Genomic DNA, 25,658 nt, shown 5'->3' with positions numbered 1-25,658 from the left:
CCTCTTTTTCTCTGGCAAGGGACCCAAAATTTCTGCAAGTTACCCAAGAGGTACATACACAGGAATCAATATTCTGAGAACCACTTTGTCTCTTTCTATCATTAGATTGTTTTAAGCAGTTTTTCTTGCTTTAGTATCTGTCACCATTGCCTGGACTTAACTCACAGTGCCTCCATCTAGTCATGTGACAAGGGGTCTCTCAGGGACCATGGGTAGCAGTCAGAGGTCTCCTCCAGAGTCATTGAGGCTGTATGGAAAGCCACTGACAGACCCAGAAAGTGGCTGAACAAGCTGCAGAACGGAGACTAGGAGAAGTCAGAAGGGTTAACTGTAAGGAACCAGCTGCAGAAACACAATTGACACAATTTGTGGAAGAAAAAAATGAGGCAGCATAAAAAGGAAGCAAAAATGAACATAAACCATGTGCAATGAAAATAATTGCAAAATAACAACAATAGAAGCCAACTTTATCCCAGGGAGGTATGTTATGTTGATAACATAGATAGGCTATCCAGGAAAAGTTCGAAAGTCCTTCCTCAGTTGGTTCACTTGCCATCTCTTCTACATGTTCAACTCCATTCCTGTCTTCCTGCATTGCAGTCAGTTCATGGTCCAGATTATAATGCTAGATACATTTAATAAACAATATGAATATCCAGATAGTAGAAAAATGTTTCCATTGCCTTTGATACCATATTTACCATAATGTATGATGGAGTGAACATCTGCTCTGGACAAAGCCCAAATCTGGAATCCAAGTGTGTTGTTGCAAAACAATTTATGCTCTGTCTGGTGTAAAGCAGAACTTCACAAAGTAAATCCAAAACCTTAAGAGCCCACCTCAGAGAACTGGAGGGTCACAGATGTCTCAGACAGGTGAGTTAAAAATTGATATATTTCCCCATCCCAAGCTCTCCATAGATGGAAAGTGCCAGGCAAAGGGGAAGGGGAAGGAGTGGAAGAATGCAGTTTTGTGATTGACAGTGCAAACCTAATAAAAACTTACTGAGTCTCTCTTTTTTATTTCCAATCACAGTGCATTTAGGATGACTTTAGAGGAAATTTATCAGTCAATATCAATTTAGCAGAAAGCTAATAAATGGGGGTGGGGGCAGCTCAAAACTTTTTCCAGGAATCCTGTCTCTCTAGTCCCTGCACCTATCATTCTAAAGTCTTGTAGTGAAAGTAGAAAACAGCACACCCATGTTCCTTTTTGCCCCTTCCTTTCCTGAGACCTTTTCTACTGCCATCAGGTAGATGGCAGTAGAATGTGGGGGGGAATGTGTCCCTCTCTCAACTGTGCCCGTCCGGGTATCTGGTCCAGCACCAGCCACGCCCGGAGGGGAGGGGAGGGGAGGGGGGGTCACTTTAATCTATCAAGCTTCAATTTCCCTTGCGGGGCTTCCTGTTCTCTTGAAACTGGGTCTAGAGTGCCTCTATCTGGCGTTGGGTGACTGAGACAGATTGGGGATTCTGCTGGTGTACCATGCACCCTTCTGCCCATCAGACTCCCTGCCTGAGCTGACGGAGATCGTCTCAGAGCTGGTGTTGAAGACCCCCAGGATGTTGGTCCTGGGGGACTTCAATCTCCATGCTGAGACTGTTCTAACTGGGGTGGTTCTGGACTTCATGACCTCCATGGCGGCCATGGGGCTGTCTCAACATGTCATAGGCCCAACCCATGAACGTGGACACACGCTGGACCTGGTTTTCTCAACGGGGCAGGAAGAGGGTGATCTGAGGGTGCGCAATTATGTCTGACTCCCCTGTCATGGTCAGATCACTTCCTCGTGAAGTTTGAGCTTGATGCCGGCCTTTCCCTCTGTAAGGGTGCAGACCCTATTGTGTTGGTCCTCCCTCAGAGCCGGATGGATCCGGATGGATTCCTGAAAGCTCTGGGGGAGTTTCCAGTTGATAAAGCTGGCACTCCTGTTGATGCTCTGGTTGAACTGTGGAATGGGGAAATGGCCAGAGCTATTGACACGATCGCTCCTAAGTGTCCTCTCCTGTCCGGCAGAGCCCGTTCATCCCCTTGGTATACACCTGAATTATGGGCGATGAAGCGGGTTGGGAGACATCTAGAGCGTAGGTGGAGGAAATCACGGGATGAATCTGACCAAACACACTTACGAGCTCATTATCGAGCCTATGCTGTGGCAGTGAGGGCGGCGAAGAAGACATTCTTCTCCACTTCCATTGCCTCCTCACAGTGCTGTCCAGCAGAGCTCTTTCAGGTGGTACAGGGGCTGCTACATCCAGGCCCTAAGAAAGATCCTGTACCACCCTTGATAGCCTGCTGTGACGACTTTGCCCAGCACTTTAAGGAGAAAATCGCTCAGATTTGCCACGAGCTGGACTCCACTAGTGATTCAGATCCTCTAGGGGAGGTGCCAATGTCTCCGTCTGGTCAAATATTATTGGATGAATTTCAGTTATTGCGGCTTGATGATGTGGACAAGGTGCTTGGGCAAGTATGTCCCACCACCTGTTTACTTGACCCTTGCCCATTGTGGCTACTGACCAAAGCCAAACACGGGATTGGTGCCTGGATCCTGGAGGTCATCAATGCCTCTCTGAGGGACGGCCGGGTTCCTGCCCCTCTAAAGGAGGAGGTAGTCAGGCCGGTCCTAAAGAAGGCGTTCCTGGATCCAGAGATGGCTGCCAATTATAGACTGGTGGCCAACATCCCGTTTTTGGGCAAGGTGTTGGAACGGGTGGTGGCGGGACAACTCCAAGCACTCTTGGATGAGACTGACTATCTGGACCCATTTCAGTCCGGCTTTGGACCTGGGTATGGTACTGAATCTGCCTTGGTCGCCCTGTGCAGGGAGAGAGACGGGGGAGTGTGTCCCGGTTGGTCCTCCTGGATCTCTCAGCGGCTTTCAATACCATTGACCATGGTATCCTTCTGGATAGGCTAACGAGACTGGGAGTAGGAGGCACTGCTTGGCAGTGGTTCCGCTACTACCTCAACAGCCGATTCCAGAAGGTGGTGCTGGGGAACTTTGGCTCTGCGCCATGGCAGCTATGCCATGGAGTACTGCAGGGGTCCATTTTGTCCCCCTTGCTATTCAACATCTACATGAAACTGCTGGGAGAGGTCATCAGGAGGTGTGGGCTGCGGAATCATCAGTACAGTGATGATACCCAGCTCTGCCTCTCTTTTTCAACCAATCCAGGTGAGGCAGTGGCTGTACTGAACAGGTGCCTGGCTGAGGTAATGGGCTGGATGAGGGCCAATAAACTGAAGCTCAGTCCAGACAAGACAGAGGTCCTGTTGGTGGGTGGTTTGAGCTCCTGGGTAGGTGACCTGGACCTTGTCCTGAATGGGGTTGCACTCCCTCTAAAGGACAGGTTCCGCAGCTTGGGAGTGCTCCTCTACCCTGAGCTGTCTTTGGAAGCTCAAGTGACTGCAGTGGCGAGGAGCGCTTTCCTTCAGCTTCAGTTAATCCATCAGCTGCGTCCCTACCTGGAGGACGATTGCCTAACGACAGTGACACATACATTGGTTACTTCCCAATTGGATTTCTGTAACACGCTCTACGTGGCCCTTGAGGACAGCCCGGATACTTCAGATGGTGCAAAACAGAGCAGCCAGGTTGCTGATGGGGACTGGGCGTTATTCTCACATAACCCCAGTCCTCTACTAGCTTCACTGGCTCCCCATCGAAGTCCAGGCTCAATTCAAGGTGCTGGTTATTACCTATAAAGCCCTTAACGGCTTGGGACCTGGATACCTAAAGGAATGCCTTCTTCCATATTTGCCCTCCCGCCCCCTGAGATGGGCAGTAGAGGCCCTCCTCTGGGAACCCTCCGTGAAAGACATTAGGAAGCAAAGTACCTGGAGGAGGGCTTTCTCTGCAGTGGCGCCCCACCTATGGAATGCGCTCCCCAGAGAGGTCCACCTGGCGCCATCGTTACTTGTTTTTCGGCACCAGGCTAAGACTTTTTTATTTAAACAATATTTTAACAACTTTTAATATCATCTATAGGTTTTAATTTGCAGCCAGGGTGAATCTGGATTTTATTTGTACTATTTGTATTATGTTTGTTTATTTTATGTAAGCCGTCCTGAGGCTATGCGATGGGATGGCATACAAACGTTCTAAATAAATAAGTAAATGTTTTTTCTTTGGCTGTTTCCATCAAATCCAACTTAAAACTCTATAGGTCTCAGCTATCTGCTTAAGGTTGTGTGGGAGTTGGTTATTAACTGTACGGACTCCTTCTGGCCTATAGAGAGAGGCTACAACCTGAAGGAGCTTTGCAAAGGTGCCTTTGATCAAATAAAACTTGGAAGTTTGTTTATGCAGCAGTGGTTTTGTGGGGCTCAATTGAAGCTGGTGAGCTTCAAAATAAAGACTGGCCATGACTGTTTGTTTGTTTTTATTTCTACAGTTTTGCTTATGATTGTTGAAGAACTATAAGACAGAAATCCTTACACCAAATCTTTTGGAGATCTGCCAGTGGAGATTGATCTATCTTGTACTAACCTTTGCACTATATTACACAGAGATATTCTTTTCAAAGGCCTTTGATTTATCTGATTCCTTTTTCTTCTTGCTGTTAAGTGTTTGTTTAGAAGTAGCAAAGGAATGATCTGATGAGGTTTTAGTAGATAGGTTTCTTTTAGAGAAAATTGAGTGATATAAGCTATTTATAGCACTGACTAGTGTGGCATTATCTTTAAACCTGCCTTACCCCCTCTCTTAAATCTTTCGGTTATCATAAATTTGTTAGTGTAAAGTTATGGGATTTATTCCCTACCCGTTTCAAGTTTACTGGGAAATATTTTTGTTATTAGAATATGTTGCCAAACTAGATCAAATTATTTAAAAAACAATATGAAGCTTGAACTGACTGAGTTATAAATTTTAAGCATATCTAACTAAGGTAAATAGCAACAGAAGTTTGTTCAATAGTCTTTATAGCTAATAGGTATTAAGCATGTACGAGAAGAAAGCCAATTATGAAAGAATGGGTCTAAGGGAAAATATAATGTTAGGGAGAAATGCCAATTATATCAAGATACATTCATTTGTGGAACAAGTCTCTTAGTAAAGCTGTAGATGCTCATTACTAGGGACATCTGAAATTAGATCCAACAGATCAACAGTGAATATACACTCTTGGGGCGGTCCTGAATTGACAGAGGTGCACTGGGAGAACTAATGCCTCTTCATTCCTTAATGGATAGGATTCTCCTTTCCCACAGGCAAATAAGCAATTACTTTAACTGTTCAGCCATGCACTGGTGAGCAATTTTGCCACACTTCATGACATTGCTTATATGCCCTCTTAATTTGCTGAGAGTTTTCAGTGTTATCTTATGGAACACGTTCTATTAAAATATGTGTTATAAATCTGTTAAAATACCTCTTATTTGCTAAATTAGTATAAGAAATTTTTACATCAGCTTTAGCTCCTTTGTTTCCCTCAAACTCATTGAGATTGGGCTTTGTATAAGCTTACTGCATGCACAGCTAACTAGAATAAATTGTTTGTCTCCCTCTCCTACTGTTTGTCAGAGGAATTTAAATCAGTAGTGTCAGCTAATTTCAGGGTTACTAGTGCATATATGAAAATGGTTGTATTTACAGAATATCTTAAATTGGAAGCATGGTATAATAGAAAAATGAACAAAAATGGGGGAGAAAACTACAGATTGAACTCTGTGGTGACAACTCCCATTAAAACTGGTCCAACCAAGAGACCTTAGTCCAAATATGAAGTTTGTGAAGGTATCCTGTATGCCAAATGGCTGTGAAGATTTCAGTAAGCACAGTGTGAGAGAGTCACCAGCTTCTGTGTTCAGTGTGATAATATAGCTATTATCCTTGGGGCCATTTGGCTGTCCATCTATATGAAAAGCATGTTCTTTCAAGGATAACAGAATTCTCATGAATCACCAATTGTCATGGTATCATTTGCTTTTGTGAATTCTGTATATTTCTTGAAGTCTGATTGTGGTGGGATGCCACTCTTAGCTTTCATTCAATATGGAATCTCTCAGGTGAAATGGAATTGGAAATAGTGCTGGAACTATGGAATTGGAAATAGTGCTGGAAATGGAATTGGAAATAGTGCTGGAACATAAAATGGTTTTGGAACTTCTGCCATAAATGCCAGTCCTCTACTTGACTAGAACCAATTATTGCCATCTAGGCCAAGAATAGGCTTCTCTTCTAGAAAGAAGAGTGAACAATGGAGATGAGGCTTCACAAGATGAGGCTTCACAAAGTGATGTACATTGGATCAAAAATCCAAACTCCACATATATGCTGGTGCAAATTGAATTGATGGTGACTAAACAAGAAAGGGTCCTTGTAATTGTGGTAGATGAGAGTGTTGATCCAGTTGTGGCAGCGGTGAAAAAGGAAAATTAGTGTTGGGGATTGTTAAGAAAGATATTGAAAATAAAACTGCCAATCTCATAATGCCATTGTAGAAGTCTATGACATGACTTGGACTATGTATGTTTAAGCCTGGTTACTGCACCAGATAAAGTATATTTTAGAGCTGGAAAAAGTACAGAAACCTGGCAACACTGTTGTGCTGAAAGCTTTCAAGGGGCTGGGACTTTTTAACTCAAAAACTAGTAAGGAGGAAGAAACAAGACAGAGGAGTGCAAAACTATGCATGGTATAGAAAAAGTGAGTAATCTCCTGTAATGCTATAAACTGGGATCATCCACTAAAGCTGAGTGGAGGACATTCAGGACAGATAAAAAGAAGTCACACAGTTCGTAGTTATAGAATTTGCTTCCACAAGATGTAGTGATGGCCATTAACTTTAAAAACCAAATTTGCAGAGCTAAGGCTTTCAGTGGCTACTAGCAATATGGCTCAGAATTCCAGTTGCTGAGGTACATGGGCAGGACTGTGCTATTGCATTCAGAGCTTCTGGGCTTTCCAGAGGCATCTAGTTGTCCATTATATGAGCAACATGCTGAACTAGATTGGCTTCAGGTCTGATCATGCATGATACATGTTATTACTATACCTTGAAAGCGAGTTTTGAAAAATCTGGAGTAGCTGGGGACCCTTTGCTGCCATGACTGCAGGAAGAGTCTGTCTGGAATGTTCCATGCTACATAAAGCTAATATCATCCTATTCAAACTGAATAGCCAGTTTTCAGTTCTAAGAGCACGTAACCTACTGATGAAACTTCAGAAGTAGTCAGCATAGTTTTATGATATTTCTAGTTTCTTCCTATTGCTTTATAGAGATAGAAGGTGTAACACAAGGGGAGCAAATACCTGGTAAAGTTTAAGTTGTATATGTACTGATAAAGTGCAGAAAAATTGGAGTGTTGGCTATTAGAGATGAAAAAGTATTTATTTATTATTGTAGATACTCCTGTCATAGTGCCATTCATAGTAGTCAGTGGTAAATACTGTGTTAAAATTTAGTGTTGTAAGAAGCGAAGCTTTTATTTTCTGTTTTTAATGGAAATGTAAAATACAGGTGGGAGCCATAGGTATTTAATTAGTTTTCCAGCATTTAAAAAATGCATTTACTATATTTCTTTTCATCAGCAATGACTCAGCCTGTCCGGTAGGGAAAACTACACAACCCTTTTTATTACAAATAGAAGCACTTTTAATATAGTGCCAATTATACTTTACTTACTCAGAAAGCTGCAGAACAATATTACTGTGTTTAAATTTCTGCCAGTGACACTCATCTGCCTCCCTGTCCCTTATGTAAAATACTAATGTTGTCTAATAGGACTTTGAAGTGGGTTGAATCAGCAGCGGATTTAATGAGCATGCGGATGGGGGAGTTAGTGCTGACAACTTAAAATATTAGTGCTGATATTGATAGAGTGAGGTGATAGATTGACAACAATAAATTGGAGTGCAGAAATGTTGATTTAAAGTGATGGGCATGAACCATAAAGATATATATCAAATTTATGGAGCACAGTAAATGCACTGACTATAATGCAAGAGTTGAGGAAAATTGTTGAAGGACTGTATTCTGCTGCTCTAAATGTCTTAATAGATGTTGATCTTAGAAGCACTACTGTGGTATATGGGCTGGGATTTTATCTGAGAGGATCTGTCAGAAATACAGCATGCTTTATATACTATTTGGCACCTCAGGCTATGACTTGCCTTGACTGTGTCATGGACAGCAATCCTTTCTTCCTCTTTGGTGTCATCTTTGATGTGGTCCAGGTTATTAGCTCTACATTAGTATTCAAGCTGACTGTGAATGTCTTTGTGATAGATTAATAAAGACAGAGATCTGTTGTGGTTAATATGTCCAGACAAATAAACATCCCCAGATCACTAAAGGGCAAAATGGTTTCAGAAATGACAGAAAAGAATGACAAAGTATGTGGTCAGTATGGGCAATGAGGTAATGCTGACCAGTTGGTGTTCCTAGCTGTTTTTGGGTTGCAAGCCTAGTTTAACCTGCCTTGGAGTCAAGTTTTGCCTGGGTTTGGAATATGAGCTTGTATCACATTAGAAAAAGTTTAACAAATTAACAAATGACTGGATACACTTGTGACTTCTATAATGGACATACATTTCTCATTTGGCACTAGTCAAATGAACTAGTAGCTCAAGAAGTCATTTTGACATTCAGATTTTGAAGTTTTAGAGCCTTGCTAAAAGCAAGCTGGGGAAATAGTTCTTTATGGATTGTGGAAATTATGAGTGAACCAGATTCCAGCTTTGTTGTTGTTGTTAGTCGTGAAGTTGTGTCTCCAGTGAGTCCTTCCTTCTCATTAGGTGGCCAAAGTATTTGAGTTTCATCTTCAGGATCTGGCCTTCTAAAGAGCAGTCAGGGTTGATCTCCTCTAGGACTGACTGGTTTGATCGCCTTGCAGTGCAAGGGACTCGCAGAAGTCTTCTCCAGCACCACAATTCAAAGACCTCAATTCTTCGGCGCTCAGCCTTCCTTATGGTCCAGCTTTCACAGCCATACATTGCAACTGGGAAACCATAGCCTTGACTATATGCACTTTTGTCAGCAGGGTGATGTCTCTGCTTTTTAGTATGCTGTCTAGATTTGCCATAGCTTTCCTCCCCAGGAGCAAGCGTCTTTTAATTTTTTGGCTGCAGTCCCTGTCTGTGGTGATCTTGGAGCCCAGGAAAATAAAATCTGTCACTACCTCCATTTCTTCCCCATCTATTTGCCAGGAAGTGAGAGGACCGGATGCCATGATCTTAGTTTTCTTAACGTTGAGTTTCAAGATTCCAGCTAGATACCAGGAAAAATTTCCTCATTGTCAGAGCAGTATGACAATGGAACCTATTACCTAAGGAGGCTGTGGATTCTCCCATACTTGAGGTATTCAAGAAGTGACTGGACAGTCATCTGTGTGGCATGGTGTAGCTTAATATCCTGCACTAGCAGTGGGTTGGATCCAATGGTTTTCTCGGCCCCTTCCTACTCAACCATTCTATGATTCTATTTAATTTTAATTTAATTTAATTAAAACATTTATATGCTGTCCTTTGCAGCAACCTCACACATTCTATGACAATGTAGAATGGATGGACAGCAGAATGCTTTTATTCATTTTGGGTTTTAATTTCTCAAATGCAAGGATATTCTTATATCTGAACACACACGATGCAGTAGATTATATTCAGTAAAGGCTTTGCACTAACAGAAAACAAGGTTGCCGATTTTGCCAGTGTCTGTGAATCTCCACCAAAATATCTGTATAAGGTCCAGGTTCAAATTTTCAAACATTTTGCTTTAAAGAAATTTGAATTTTTAAAGTTATGTCCTTTTCATTACTTGGTTATGAAAACTGATATTCTCTACCAGACTGGAAACTCTGTCATTTATGTATTGAGCTGAGCCATCTCAGCAAGTGGCCTGGTTCCTGAACCTGCAAGTATTGTGGGAGAAGTTATGCCATGATTGTTCAGTTACGTAGCCTTCAGCTGTATCAAAGATGGTGATTCAAACATTTATATAGGTGAAAATGGACCGAAACAGATGGACAGTTGCTCTACTGGATTCTCGAGAGATTAGTCTGCTACCTTAATTCCTTTAAGCTTCATGGAATGCTTTTTCATAGGTTTTTGTTTGTGGCAGATGTCAATTACAGAGGATTATTCATTGACTGGATTGCAATCCTGTACAATGTAAGTCTCACTGGGGCTTACTCCCAGATAAGCAGGTAGAGGATTGCAGCCATTGAGGTAGCAACAGTTGCCATTCACTCACCAAAGCAAAATATACAAATAGTAAATACACAGCAAATTATAAATCATCTGTTGCCATTTCTCTTTTTCTATTTGTCGGTAAAATGAAAAGGCACAGTTTAAAAAGTACCTTTGCCCCTACAACTGCAATTATTCTGTACAGAGTTAACATTTTAATAACATCTACCCAGAAAGTTTATGAAGCCTAGTCTCTTAAGACAATTGTTAAGTATGGTAAGTTGAAGTGCTTGATGGTGAGATAGGGTAGAAAAAACCTAAGCAGTTTACTTGAATCATGGGGCATATGGCTTTGTTCAAGTATTTAATTTTCTTCTAGTCTAACAGAAACATTAACTGCTCAACTGCAATGCCTTTCCTAAGAATGTAAAGCCTTGTATATTCATCTTTTCACATGCCAGTTGATTGGGTGAGAGGCTGGGCTATTAGAAAATGAATGAAGGAAACAGTGTTGGGCCTGTGGTATAAATGTCCATTCCCACACTGGCTGGTACAAATTTGTGATAATTTGGTTAGTCTTGCTCTGAAAATAGTAACTTCACAAGACATGTAGATCTTTCGTGCCACAGAAGAACAGCCTAACACAGGGGTCTTTGTAGCTCTTACCTCCACTCTTACTGGAAAATTAAAGTCTAAAATAGCTCCTGAGATTCCTTCATTTACTCCTTTCTTGGTATCTAAAAGTCCTACAATGGCAAGGGAGTATATTAGATGCCAGACATCCCTTGAAACATTTGGATGTTCCATTTTGATCTGGGAAGGCATTTGTTCCTATTGCTGCTTTTAACCACTTGAGAAAAAATGCTGGCAAAAGGATCAAGCTGGCATGATTAACACTTCTTACTTAGAAACAACTTTATGCTTATTCTTTCTTCACAGGCCTCCAGAACTAGCATCAAAGTATGCTAACATCTCAGAGGGAGTTTGCAAGCCTGGGTATGCATCTGCACTCATGACTTCCATATTCCCAAAGTAAGTGACTTGTTCCCTCATGCTTGTACTTTGTATTTCTGCTCTTCCATCACATTTTTTCCTCTAATTGTACTAGATATTACTGTGATCGTGACTGAGGATTTATCTTAATTTAAATGGATTCTGTGGTTATGCAACACTGCGTTTAGTGGTGCAAAACTGAATAGGGGATACTGGGTGTGTGTGTGTGTGTACGCATGTGCACGTCCACCATGCAGTGTGTGTGTGTGTGTGTGTGTGGAGAGAGAGAGAGAGAGAGAGAGAGAGAGATGGGGGGAACTCAGCTAAATGAAATAGTTTTCTATTACTTTAGGTTCTAAAGTTTAAAATGAGAAATGAATGATATATGTAGCATTATCTTCTCACTTGTTATGACATTATAGAGAGAAAGTGCTATAAGAGCAGTCCTATGGGGTGCTGCTCTGTAGTTGGAGTCCTGCATCTATCCTAAGCCCTGGTAGGCAGGATGTAAGGAACAGTGGAGGCATTTGGAGGTGGGAGGTCCTGTTCCTGCTTCTTAATCTATTTAACTAGGCAGGCCTCTGAGCCTTTTCTTCCTCCCTGACCCTTTTTTTCTTACTTCTCCTGAAGCTTTCCACAGTGGAGAGGAATGAGAAAATCCTCACTTGGATTCCCCCAGGGCATATCTATGAAGAGACAGGCAGTGTGCACTGTACTTTGGTCTGTGGTGTGCCCACCAAGGGGCCATAAAATTGTCCTCAGGTAGCACCACCCAATATAGCTGCCCATTACCCTCTGAACTCAGAGAATTATGGGCATCCTGTTGAGGGCAGAAGAAACATGCAGGCAAAACTCTTCAGCTACCTTAAATCTTGTGTCTATTTGCAAGAAGGGCAGGTTGATGTGCCGCCAGCATGCATTGTATCTCAGTGGACTTTCACTCTTCCCCTCCCTACTGTTTTTTTCCTCTCTATATGTAAAAGTCGCTAGTTTGTACATGCATGTCCATTCCTTGATTTCACCTTCTGATTTGCGTCTTTTACAATCTTTAGTAAATGTAACTGTGCCTTAGTATTTGTGCATTGTTTCTTCTTTTTTCCAGTTTCCTTTTCTAGTGTTTCTAGTTTCAGATTACAAGTTGCCATTGGGAAAGTGTCTGATCCAAACTTAATTGTTCACCACGCTGTGTGTATGAGTGGAGGAAGAGACAGAGAATCAGACTTCAACTGCTTATAAAATAATTTAGGTCTTCAATTAAAATAAAACCAGTGTTGCAGTATGATTATGCTGAAGGGTTTTATCAAATATATGCATCTATCTAACAGCATATGTGAGGATTCAGAAGCTGAAAGGCGGAAGCGGATATTCGGTCTTTAACTTTGAATGGGTTGTGTTTGAAATGAGTAAGATACTTAATGGCCTTGTTATGTCCTTGTTCATTGAAATGATCCTTCTTAACTGGAGGCCTTTGGTTAACTAAGAGTTCCATTACTGAATAGCTTTTGACCTTTCTCTGGAAAGAAGGCTTCCTATGTTTAAGACATTGGCCTCTAGTCCTGTGATATTAGTCTGTGGTGTAAATGACACAATGACTTAATCTGCCCATAATGAAACCCATTTGTTTAAAAACTCATAAGTTATTGTGCATGAGCGGACACACAGCCCAGAATTAGCTTCTTTATAGATTGGGCAACATGACATCTGAACCCAGACCTGTGGATTGTTTTAGGGACTAAACAAACCTGTTGTTAACCCATTGTTGTTGTTGGGTTAACTGCTGGACTGGTTAGTCCCTAAATAACCCAGCAGGCTGTGCTTGGAGTTCACATTTCACAATCCCCAAAAGAGCCAATTGTGGGTTATGTAGTAAAGGCACAGGCAGGTGTGCTGCACATGGCAACCAGTTAGTTTTTAAATTGGGGTTTATGAGATGAAGCTATCCATCTTTTCTCTTGTTTCTAAACTTGAATTATTCCAGCAATGTTTCTCAGTGCATATGTGCGTTTGTTGGGAGATGGATTTCCATTCAATGCAAAATAGTTGGATACAATTGGATTTTATAATGCAACTTCAGGCCTATACCATGTAAAAAGTTCTAGTCAAATATATATCAGCAATGAATGATCAATAGATGTGCAGAAGTAGAAACTGGTTTTTATGTCCTTCTCCAGCTTCGCTATAGTTCAGCAAAGTGAGAAGTATGACATAACATTTCTCTTTCTCCCAGGAAGGTTATTAGTTCCAATAATCCTGAGTCATAAAATAAGTGAGATGGCTTGTTTGGAAGTCCTAGCTCTGACAAATCTTATGTGGAATGACGACAACTATATACCCATTCCTTCTGTCATGGAACAGAAATGAGAGCATGAGTCCATCAACACTTTATAGTCTGTGTTCTCTGTAACAAGTTCAAAGCCTCTTATGAGATGTTCATAAGCTGAGGAAAGTGATGAAAAGCCTGAAGGGGGCCTAGGAAAGAATGCATTTTTCTTCTTTGGTAAGCTTAGGATAAGATTGCAATAAATATGATATGGAATGCAGAATGGACTACTCTTGGTCAGGAAATAATGTGTGTGGAATGCAGCAGTAAAGAAGAACTGGTATATTACTCATCTTGACTATTCCAGTTTGATTATGGTCCCAGCTCTGATTTATTAATGTGAGGAGTGGCATAATTACTATGGAAGTCTGGTGAATCAAGAGAAATTGAAAATCTGCCTTATCTGTACATTTCCTAGGTGCCTGACTTACCCTTCAGAAAAATCACTCTCTGCTCTTAGCAAGGGATTAGTAGAAAAGAGACACCAGGCGACCTTCCTTTTTATTTGCCTTCTCATTCTTTCCCCTGTGTTCTTAATTTCATGCTCAATTAACATATTTACTTAGTTAAGATTAGATTAGATGCAAGATTAGATCAGGGGTAGGAAATCTCATGCCCAGAAATCTATCTGGTGCTGACATTACTTCCTGGTGATGCATGCTATGTGGTAGATTAGATAATAATACATAAAATCTGTCATGGTAGAGCCTAAGTTTTTGTGGGGCTTGAATAAGGTGTGATACTACATTTTGAAACCTGTTGTGTGTTAGATGGCATAGGCCAGGGGTGAGCAAAAGGTAGATGTCCAGACGTGATGGACTTTAGATCTTAGAAGCCCCTGCTAGCATGGCCAGTGAGGAGGAATTATGGGAATTGAAATCTTAAATGTCTGGAGATCAACTTTCTGTCCACCCTTGGCATAAGCCATGTATGATAACTTAAACTATTGCAAATTTCCCCCACTTGATAAATCACTGGAGAGTTAAAGTTTGAAATTATCTGCATTTCTTTCTTTATACTTGGGTTCTCTATCATGTGCTTTTGACAGCTTCACAAAACATTCTCTTTCTCCCTGCCTCCCAGTTCAGCTTTAGCAAGTATCCTTTTTAAAGCATGAGATGCCAGGGCTGTTGCTGTAAAGCCTCTATTAAGTTCAAAGGCTCCAGTTGTCCTTGCAGATTAGCTCAACGCCTCTCCACTGAGCCAGCTGTATCTTATAGCTGTTAATTCTTTTGCTTAAAGTGAAATAATCAGCTTAATACTTTTACCTTCCTTGCAAAGCCTTAGCAATCTTAAAAGGAAGGGAGGGCACGCCAATTCATGAGCCATCCCAGTTTCTAGTGGCTATGTTGCATATTCATCTTCTTTGTATGTCCCTTGCCCCATCTCTTCTGGTTTTGCAACTCTAGGATTGGTGTCCTGTGCCTTTTTGGCATCTTCAAGGTAGTGTGGCTGGGGAGGATTGAATGATGCTGTACCTAGTCATCAGTGCATTGTGTTCTTATTTGATGACTGCTGCTAGGAGGACAGCTGGGGAATGTGAAGCATCTTCCCCTGCTTGATACATTACTGGAGAGTTATAGTTTTACTAATTCTATTCGTTTACAGAAGAGGCAGCAACTTTCTATGACTTAACTAATTTTTAGAATATTGGAAAATAAACCTTTGACTTTTGTTAAGTACTTCCTTGGGATGATCACAAGAATATAAATAATCAGTATTGTTAAGATAACATGTTGCCCAAGTGTTGTTCACATAGAAGGCAGTGAATGGGTGGCAGGATGAATTCCCTTTGAAAATATAGAAATGTACTTCTGAATACCTGTGGCAGAAGCGCATGAACATGGAGAGCCAGTGTGGTGTCGTGGTGAAGAGCATGGGACTGGGACTCAGACGATCTGGGTTCTAGTCTCCGCTCAGCCATGGAACCAACTGGGTGACTTTGGACCAGTCAAGACTCTCAGCCCAACCTACCTCACAGGGTTGTTGCCGTGGGGATAAGATGGAGGAGGAGAATGATGTAAGCTGCCTTGAGCCCTTTGTAGGAAAAAGGCAGGATATAAATCGATAAATAAATAATAAATAAATAAAATAAACCTCTGATCTGTGAGCATCTCATAGGCATCTGCTTGGCTATCACAGGAATGGATTTCTGAAATAGAAACACCTTTGGTTTGATCCAGCATGGTTCCTCTTATGCTTTTAAGGCATGCCTCTATCTGTAGCACCATTCAGACTGTATGAAACCCTTAGAAAGAAGACTGGAAAAAGCAAAACTTAGAAGCTGTCACATTAATGTTCACTTGATACTAATTTTGAAAGGGCACTAAATAAGTGGGCTTTTTGAAGTTTAATATGGTAATACTACCCAGATTGGATTGACAATTGACAGATTGGATGTGGTCCATTTGTCATGGTTGTGGAAGTTTTGATGTGCACACTTTTTTTTTATTTTGTTTTTTTAAAGATGGCAAGCTGTTTCATGCATATTCTCTTCTTTCTTTCCATCCCCTTCTAGAGTTGATTTCTGTGATGTAATGTACCTTTCTCCTTAAAGAATATTACCACCTCCCTGCTCTGACCATTCTTGAGAGATTTTTAAAGGGGTGTGCAGGGAATCAGATTAGGGCCAGCTTTCGTATCTCATAATTGTTCTGGTTGTTGCTTCTGTAGATACCTTTCAGAATGACTGTGTTTAATTATTTTGCTGACATTGTTAATCTTCCGTAGCACATTTAACTTTTATATTAGGAAAATACTCTCCTTAAAGCCCCTCATTTGTGACAGGTTAAATTGCCAGCATTGTGTTTGTATTTTGTTCAATGTTACTATTTTGTGATTATATATAGAAAGATCTGGTGTAAATTGTAGATTAAATGCAATCTTAAGAGCAGCCTTGTATGTGTTTCAATGTAATGATTTTTGTTCATGCTCAGTTTTTGCTGCTCTACTGTTTACTTACATTGCCTGATGCAATAATTAAGAAGTTAGAGCACTATTTTTTATTATTCCACTTTTTTATCATGTGTGTTTGGGGCATCAATGAAATATGTATCTTATTACTCCATAATTCATTTTTAAATAATTCATGACAAGCAATTTCCTTATAGATTCTGAAAATCATGTCATGGCTGAGGGTGTAATCTTATACTGTAAGCTATGTATAAGATTGAATTTGGCTGGAGAGGATTGAATTAACAGCAGTGCTGTAGAATTCAGGCAATACTTTGCTGTAGCTCAGCAGAATGCATGATACATCACTATTATGATAGATGTGGCAGTAGAACATGTCAGATATGCAGGCGGAATATATCTTTAGCAGAGCTGTTCTGCTGGTGAAGATACTTTGGAATACAGTGGTACCTTGGCTCATGAACTTAATCCGTTCCAGGACTGTGGTCGTGACCCAAATTGGTCATGAGCCAAGTAAATTTCCCCATAAGGTTCAATGTAAATAAGGTTAATCTTTTCTGTAACTATTTTTTAAATGAGAAAAATGTGAAGCAAAGTGACAAAGAACAACAAAGATCGCAGCCATCTCCCTGCCCCCGCCCGTCATCCCGGTGTGCTGGGTGGGGGGGGAGATGGGTGTGAAAGTGGGTGTGCTGGCGGGGGAGGGATGGGCGTGATTATGCTGGGGGGGATGAGCTGAGATCACGGTTGCACTCATGCAGGAAAGGCTGGCACAATCATGGGCGCACTCCTGCAGGAAAGACGGGCAAGATCTCGGACATCTCTCCCCCCCCCCCCCGCCCCAGCATGATTGTGGCCATCTCCCCACTCGAGGGGCTGGGGAGACGGCCGTCACCCAATTCAGAGTTTGGGACCCGAGTCAAATATTTTATGAAATTTTGGTTCGTGACACAATTTGGTTGTGAACTGAGGAGTTCATGAGCCGAGGTACCACTGTACATACGTTAAGCAAATCATGAACAGGATGTGAGTGGTATAGGAGAGGAGAACATATACATGCTGCCCTATACGCTTTTCAAATCACAGCCATGTCCTAAGCAAATCTACACCTTTCTAGCAGCCCCAACAGTAGTGTAAGAAATTTCCCACCTACTCAGTTGGGTATTTTAAAAAAATGGTTTCCCCAGGTCAGGAAAATATCTGCCATAAACGCCCATGGGATATGGTGCAATATGGTGCCCAGTCATGACTAGGAATGTACCAAAATAAAGAAATCTGTCGCTCTTGAGCTCAATGGGTTTCATGCCTGCTTCTGAAAATCAGACATAGATAGAATCATGCAGTTTTCATCTGGCTTTTGCAGACGTCTCTCTCTCTGAAACAGACTGCAATTTCCACAGATTTTTTATAATACCACTAATGACATTTTTGCAAATATATGCCTACTGAGATTTGTGCAGAATCAGCCAGTTGGCAAAGCATTGTAATTCTGCATCAATCACACTAGAGCTGCATTAATTTTTGGTTCTAATTTGTGCAGATTTCTTTAGAGGTTACAAATGTACAAACTGCAGTCAGTCCGACAGACCAAAGTCTATGAGCTGGCTGAACTTACATCACAGTAAAACAGTGCCAGCACAACTGTTGGGTGGGGGTAAACCTCATATTAAGGTTAGGATTGGAAGAACCTGGGTTCTTATTCAAGCCCAGGGCCTGGAAATTGCATGCTTGGGCAGAAAGAGTCCACAAGAACATCCTGAGTACTGCTGTTCTGCATGGTGTCTGAATGCATAAGGACTGTATCTGCATTTTAGAGTTGGGATTAAGCTTCAGGTTAGAGCTTGTACATGTCCATGTGCCTAGACATTAATTCTATACTCTGCATTTTACAATCTTACTACATAATTCTGCATTCTGCTATCTAAGGGATCGTAAAGCTATGATTCTGAACAGGCATCCTGGAAAATTCATGCTATGCAAATTAATGAGATTTATTTGTTTGTTCAAGATCGGAATGCAAATATTTTGATATATAAAAATACAACCATGTTCTATGAATAGATGCAAGAGATCTAATTTGGGGGTGAGGGGGAATGACTTGTCACTTGCAATTTGGAGTTTTCATATGCCAAATGCTATGCTTCTCCTGTACGAATCTTATAATATTCATGTGTGGATATTCTCTGAAGTGACTGCCATAGATTTCGTTTAGTCTGGAGAGGATACACTAAAGTAAAAATTATTAAAGAAGGATGCAGTTTTACTGTGTTTTCCAATGGCTATTGTGATAATAATGAAAAAATGTACAAATAACAGTGATGGAAGGCTGATGACTACCTTGAGCTTAAGTCATAAGTTGGAATGGAATTTTTCTAGCTCCTAGGTGATTGTCCTCATAGAATGAAGTTTAAAATAGGCACATTTCCCCCCTTTGTGTTCTTAGTGCTAGTGGCTTCCTTCGTTAATTTCTGTATACTGTCGAATTGCAATCAAGTGAAATCCTTAGGTGAAAGATAGAATTATGATTGGGCACATTCAAAACTGTCCTGGTTTGCCATGGAATGTGGAAGTTTAGAGCTCCCCAAGACTCCATGCTACTGTACTAAGCTTCTGTGAATTGCTTTTAAGTATTTTATCTCACCTACCCATGGTTCTCAGCTTACAGAATCTGTGAGAGACACCAAGGTGTTCCACAAAATAACCCAGCTAGTGGTGTATGATGGGGGGGGGGGCCTGCAGCACCTTTCCCTTAGGATGCATATATTCAATTTGATAAATTTTATAAATATTTAGATGTTGTAAATAAAGTAAAATAAGGTCCACAGACTTTGCTGGGTTTTATTTTTCTCTGAAAAAAGCTAAAGCTCCTATGAAAACCAAAGACTCAAAAGCATGATTGAAGTTAATATGATTGAAATGTTCCAACCAAAAAGCCAGAATGTCCTTCAGACAATGTTCTGATTATTTTTTCCTTTTTTTTTTTTTTTTGGAGTGATCTCTATTTGCACAATTCAGCATGCCACCAATTGCTCCCTAAAATAAAATACAATGAAGTCAAAGAGTTATGGCTTTTGTGGGAATACAGAAAAAAGTAAATAAATGTGCAGCTCAACAATACTCTTCTTGCCTTCACTGTCAACAAAATGCTTATACCATGGGCTAACCTATGATTCAGAGCATCCCAACTTCTCTGGGATTTGGGCAAGATCAGATAAAGTGTCTTCACATTTTGCTGACCAGATAATTAGTGTAGGTTTTAAAAATTATATATCATATTAGGGTACCTGTATATATTAATATTAAATCATGATATGGAAGAAAAGTTCTAAAGAGACACCCAGTAACACATATGTCTTATCACAGACATAATTTTTATCCACATATTACAGATAGGGTGCTGAGGTTGGAATTAGTTCTCCTGCTAAAAGGCTCAGTGAATTTATGGCTCAGATGAAATTTGATTTGAGATGAGGATTCCTGCTTCACAGCTTCTGTCTTACAACAAGTTTTATTCAAATTCCCAGGCCAAGTTTATAATCACATGAAGTGTGGTCATACCTCTGCAGTTTACATCAGCCATCGTATAACATGCAAAGAATAGGCAAGTAGTGGAATAACTGGAGACAGGGCAGGATCAGCAGAGCTGATAAAAGTAGCAGAAAATTTGCTGCAAGGGGAATCATCCTGTTTATTTCTGGAGCTTGGACTTTTGCCTAAAGGGGGAAATACCTAAACACATAAGATGGCTATGCTCATTTGTCATGATTCTGTGTTTCTGCATTGGTTCCAAAAAAGGAGGGACTGTGTATATGTGTGAGGGGTGGATATAGGGTAAATGTTCAGATCTGCTCTGTGGGCTAAGGTGAGATCTTAGAGTCATAGCTTATTTTAACAGTTCTACAGGTCAATTATATTTGAAATGGAGGAAAAAGGTGTCTAGTATTATACAAAGAAGAGCTCTCCACATATTGCTCTGCATACAGTTGGAAATTTAACTACTGTTTTGTTCTGTCTGATGAAGTGGGCTCAAGCCCATGACTTTTAGGTTTATGGAATTTTCCTGAATCTTAAAGCAGCATGTACAAGATAGCTTTCCATTACAGATATTTAAGACTGTATTTTTTTTAAATATTTTCTCCCTTCTGAGTGTAAAGCTCACATTGTGGTTGTTTTGAGACTTTTATTTACACAATTAATATAAATATATGAGCATGAACATTTCATATTCTAAAATCTGTCAATAAAACAGCACTACCAGTAAATTCAACACATGGCACACTAGAGGCCTAGAGGAATAAAATTGTTTTAGCATGACACCTTGAGCTCAACAAGGTAGACATCTAGCATGTACCTATGGAAAGGACAGCTAGGGAAGCACTGCAGAAAAGACTTTCTCCTGACACTTTCTATCTAATTTCTTTTTTTTTAATAAGTTTAATTCTAAATAAACCTAACACACCAAAAAAAACCCCTAAAAACAACACCAGTCATCGGAAACATTGGACCTACTGGGTCAGCCCCCCACATTTTTTCTTTTTATGTTAAATTATAAACATATTTAAATCTATGCAAAGCCCCGTTTCTCTAGCCAATAATAAAAAAGTCCCAAGTATGATAGAAGTCTGTATCTTTTTTATCCTTCAATGACAAAGTCAGTCTGTCCATTTCTGCACAGGCCAAGATCTTTTTTAGAATCAGGTCATCGGTAGGTGGCTCTTCACTCTTCCAGTGCTGGGCAAATGCAATCCTCGCCACAGTGATTACATGTAGAGTCAAAAAATTGCTTGTTACACTTTCTATCTTATTTCTAAAAGCAGAGACCTTCAGAAGTAGTACCTATCAGTAGTACCTAAAAAGGGCAGGTATATACAGGAGAAGGCAGTGTTTGAGTGTTTAATGTTGCATATTCATTTCATACATTAGTATAACTTTCTGCCTTCTATATGTGTTGGACTATAGCTCCCACCATTCCTAGCCAACATGTTCAGTGGATGATGGGATTTGTAACCCAACACACCTCAGAAAGGCTGCATTAGATTATCTGAAACTTAATGTTTCTAACCATTTTATATCTGGGCCAATTATGATCAGTTTATGAAATCCAGCTGTCTGCTGTATATAATACTAAAGTTTATCCTGTGATGGAGAGTACTTGTTTATGCAAAAATGGAGTTTTAAGTAATGAAAGCTTTCCAGTATGTGGAAGAACATTAGGTAAATGAAATCTCCAGAGGGAAAATATTTTCATTTCTTGTCATACTATAGGAAACACTTTTACAGATAGTGCGAATAGATTGCCCAAAATTGCTGGGGATAGCAAAGAGTCTAGAGGCTTGTGTTTGTGATTACTGAAAAAAGTTAGTACCACATGAAACATCTCCTAGCAGTGTGCTAAAACTGAATTATGCTGAGGTATTATTTTGCACAACCTGGCATACATGCATTTGGAAAGCATGCAGGGTAAAAAAGAAGATATGGTCATTAGGTCTCATAGCCTTAAGTGAAAGGGAGTGCCTTATGACAACAGTACCTTTGTGACAAGTTTTTTGGTGTCTCTTTCATCCCCACTGTTTCAAGGGAATGGCTTTTCTATAGGAGGAAGTTATTTGTCTCATCCTCAAATACCAAAGCAGATCCATAGTTCTGCCACTTCTCCTGGTGCAGAGTGTATCTTTTAATTCTTCTCCTGTCACTGCTTCCCAGGGAATTTCCTCTACTTCCTTTTCTTTTGCCTCAGGTATCTCCTCCCTCATTTTGCTGTTGCTTATCTTGCTCTATGACACTTTGCTGCCATAGTTCTACCTGTCATGAGCTGGTCCCTTCCTTTCTTCATTCTGCTTCCAAAAACTCAGCCCTTTGAAATGCAGCTCTTTCAATGACACTCCACAGATAAAACAACAATTTGAGCTCTAAATAGCATTCTACAAAACCTGGAAAGAGAAGTCTCTGCTCATGTAAAGAGTTGAATCTGAACTGCAAACTTTTCTATGATCCTTCCCTTTCAGCAACACTTTTGGCTGTACCCTCAGGTTCTCTCTCTACTTGAGGGCAAGATGGTGTGAAATACAAAGCCCTTCCAATTGAGCAGCTGGTTTCTCGGGACACCTCCCCACTGGGTCAAGGGCTGGGCATCACATTGGTTCCTTCTCCTCTCTTGAAAAAGCTTCTTCCCTTTCCAAAAAAGGCTGAGAAACTTTGCTAGGCATGGCTGAAGGAGCTTCCACGGCTTTGCCCCCCCAGCCCCTCCTCTTCTCCTGAGAATGCTCCAGCAACTCCCCCTGAATAATCTGCAGTGTGCAAGAGACCAACCACTCTGTCTAAGAATTTTGTCTTCTCTTCCTCCCTTGAGGATGGATGCTTATTGCTCCAGGACCCTCGCTTTTTCTTTGAACAAGACAGCCAGCTTGCACTTGTTACATGTGTAGGTCATGTTGATCTCAGGCAGGAAAGCAAACATTCTGCAGACCTTACATGTCACCATCGCTGGAGAGTCTTTTTCATCCATAATCTCCACTGCTTTTTGTGTCTGCCTTAACTCATTTTATTGCAATGACCGGCCCTTTGTCCTGTCCTTGATGTAGGTTAGCAAAAGATTCCTACTAGCATGTAAGTCTAAGGTAAGGAAAAAAAGGTTTAGGACTTTCCCAGCTGCACTCCTCTGCCAAACTTCTGTTCTCCCTGTTTGTTTGCTGTCATCACTTGCTCTCTGGAAACTTGCTTGTAAAGCCAGCTGGGGAAGTTTCCTCCACGCTGCTCAGCTAGAAGTTAGGAAACAGGGTACTTCCTAGTTTTTCAGGGTGTTCTCCTGTTTTTGAAATCTCTACTCTTGGACTGAGGGAGGTGGACTGAAGTGAGCAGTACCATTGGCCATCCTCTTCCAAATTGGAATAGTTTGCATGTGTTTGCACGGAGCTCATGCATATGTACTCATACATTTGGGGTCTTGATCATTGTGGCCATGAACACCATTGTGCCTACAGCCACCCCTCTTGGTGCCTGGCAAACACCCTTAGTGCCTCCCTAATTTTTATTTTGCTAAGTTTTTTTTAAAATCATGTCAGTGTTTTAATTGAGAGACTGGCATGCTGTGAAGCAAAAGTGTTGTCTTAAAGTGTCAACTTTATTTGGATTTAACACATTGTGTTTCAAAGATCAGACCCCCACCCCTGCCTTACACTTAAGTTCTTGGGGATTTTTTTTCTTTCAGCCCTACCAATTTGTAGTCTGGAAAATGAGTGCATTGTGGTTCTGAATGGGCAAGCTCCATGGCATTCCTTTTGTGAGGTGCCTGTTACATTTATTCAGCATCCTCACTGACCCCAAAAGGTGAGGGACTCCTGACATAAGATGTAGTGCTAATTAATAGTTTAGATGGCTATGGGAAAATATGAGATGAACCCATAAAAGGTAGGACTGTTGGCTGTAAACCATGTTAATTCCACAGAACCTCCATGTTCTGTGGTAGTGTGCCTCTGGTTACCACATGCAGGGACAAACATTGTTATGTGGCCATCTTCATCGTGCCATGATTCTGAGCATCTCGTAGACATCTAAGCACTTTGCAATTTAAAATGCTGGACGAACTGGACTTTGGCCTGATTGCCTTCTGTTCTTGTATCCAGTGAATATATAAGGCACTAATGAGTGTAAGAGTGGCTTTGTAATGCAGAGCTGACTGGTGAATATTTTAGCAAAGACAACATTATTGTATTGTAGTTCCCTTCAAATTCAGCTTGCAACCTTAAGTTTACTGTATAAATTCCTGACAAAAATTTTAGCTTCATCACAATTACTGACACTAGCCTGTAATAATAACAGAATAATTTCATAAGAGGCATGGTTCTTATATGTATTGGCAAGAAATATATCCCTATCAAAATAGCTCTATTTGTGGAATGAGTTTTCAAGGGGACACAACCTTTTCTTTTGACGTTTGCTTTGTTTATTTCTTCTACTATTTAGTTTTCAGCAACAGAATATAAAGAGCATAGAAAAGACTCATATATGAGTAAAAGAAATTGGAAGCAAGGTGGTTTTCTTGTTAAAGCAGCAGACTTCCTTGTTTGTTGAGTTCTGTTGCTCTGTATTTCCTAACTGTGAAATAATTTAACAGAGGGAAACTTGGAGAAGTTCTGGCTGGTCTGATTGTTGTAGCATTCCAGTGGAAATTACTTCATGTGCCTAGCTTTGATTCTTATCCCAAATCATTAGGGGCACCACTCCTGAGAACCTCTGCTTGATGCAGTTGAAACTTGATGCCTGGCCTTTCAACAGAAATGCAGCCAGCTTAAAAGTGTTGGATTTATTTGTTTTAATTAAATGACTATGAAATCATGAAGGAGGCCTTGTGTTTGGGAAGAGAGTGCTTCACATACTACAAACACATTGCAGATCCTTTACAGAAGAAGTGGTAACGAGCTAATCTGTGTGTAGGTCCATGCAATATTTCAGAGTTGTTTTCTTTACACATCTGCTTTGTGGTTTGTCCTAATGCATGCCACACAAAATCTGCTTGGATTGGTCCTTTCACTGCAGATAAAGTACTCTGGACAGCGATCTTTATGTCTTACATAACCTTTATTGGGGAAAAGTGAAATCTGCCTTTTGGATTGCATTGGTAGTTGAGGGTCACTTGCAATAAATATCTGGAATAGCATACTGAAAACTGTTGCAACTGTTTTCACTTGAAATAGTGTAGTTTTCCCTACCAGCACCCCATGTAGCTCCTGTTTAAGTACTGTGAAGGGATATCCTTTGTTTTTCATTCAAAGGGTGGATAGATTCTTAAAGCTGACTTTCTTGGCTCCTTAAATTGACCTAGTATAGTGGCACCTCTTCAGATCATGTGCTGGCAGATTTTTTCTTGATTTATGTGCCACACTCTTAAGGCAGCAGCAGTAAAATGCTGCACTCAGTTGTTTGTTTTGTTTTAATAAATGTCTGATGAATTCAAGGGCTCCCTAGCATGTTCTAACTGTCAGGCAAGTTGCCTATAACTTCTGAGCAGTTTGCAGATATTGGAGTAAGGGAAAAGGAACTGAAGCTTTATGTATAGATTTTCCTTCCCTTTAGGAAGCCTCTATTTAGAAAAACATTCCCATTTTCCTTCCATATGTTCAGACTCTTGCTGTCTCTGCATCTATTTATTTATTATGTTTATATCTTGACTTTTTTCCACAAAGGAGTCAAGGTGGCTTATGTAATTCTTCTCCTTCTGTCAATATTATCTTCACAACAAGAACCCTATGAGGTTGGGCTTGAGAGTCTGTGTCAAAGTCTTCCAGTGAGCTCCATGGCTG

At 40.6% G+C, this 25,658-nt stretch overlaps 1 protein-coding gene across 10 annotated transcripts in view; it reads left to right on the top strand.

The window, feature by feature from the left end:
• The window catches only part of ST3GAL3 (ST3 beta-galactoside alpha-2,3-sialyltransferase 3), a 237,435-nt gene that overhangs the window by 85,123 nt on the left and 126,654 nt on the right, over positions 1-25,658 (top strand). For 9 of the 10 annotated variants that reach the window (XM_044442715.1, XM_044442726.1, XM_044442694.1 and 6 more), the window contains one exon: positions 11,073-11,165. In XM_044442715.1, the coding sequence (XP_044298650.1) occupies positions 11,073-11,165 (93 nt within the window). Of the gene's footprint in view, positions 1-11,072; positions 11,166-25,658 lie in introns of those variants that run through there. The other variant, XM_044442759.1, reaches the window with a different exon arrangement.

Source organism: Varanus komodoensis, unplaced genomic scaffold (assembly GCF_004798865.1).
Source record: "Varanus komodoensis strain SLA01 unplaced genomic scaffold, ASM479886v1 scaffold1, whole genome shotgun sequence".
Classification (NCBI taxonomy): domain Eukaryota; kingdom Metazoa; phylum Chordata; class Lepidosauria; order Squamata; family Varanidae; genus Varanus; species Varanus komodoensis.
Note: the sequence above shows the minus strand (reverse complement) of the source record. Positions and strands in the feature narration are given on the sequence as shown.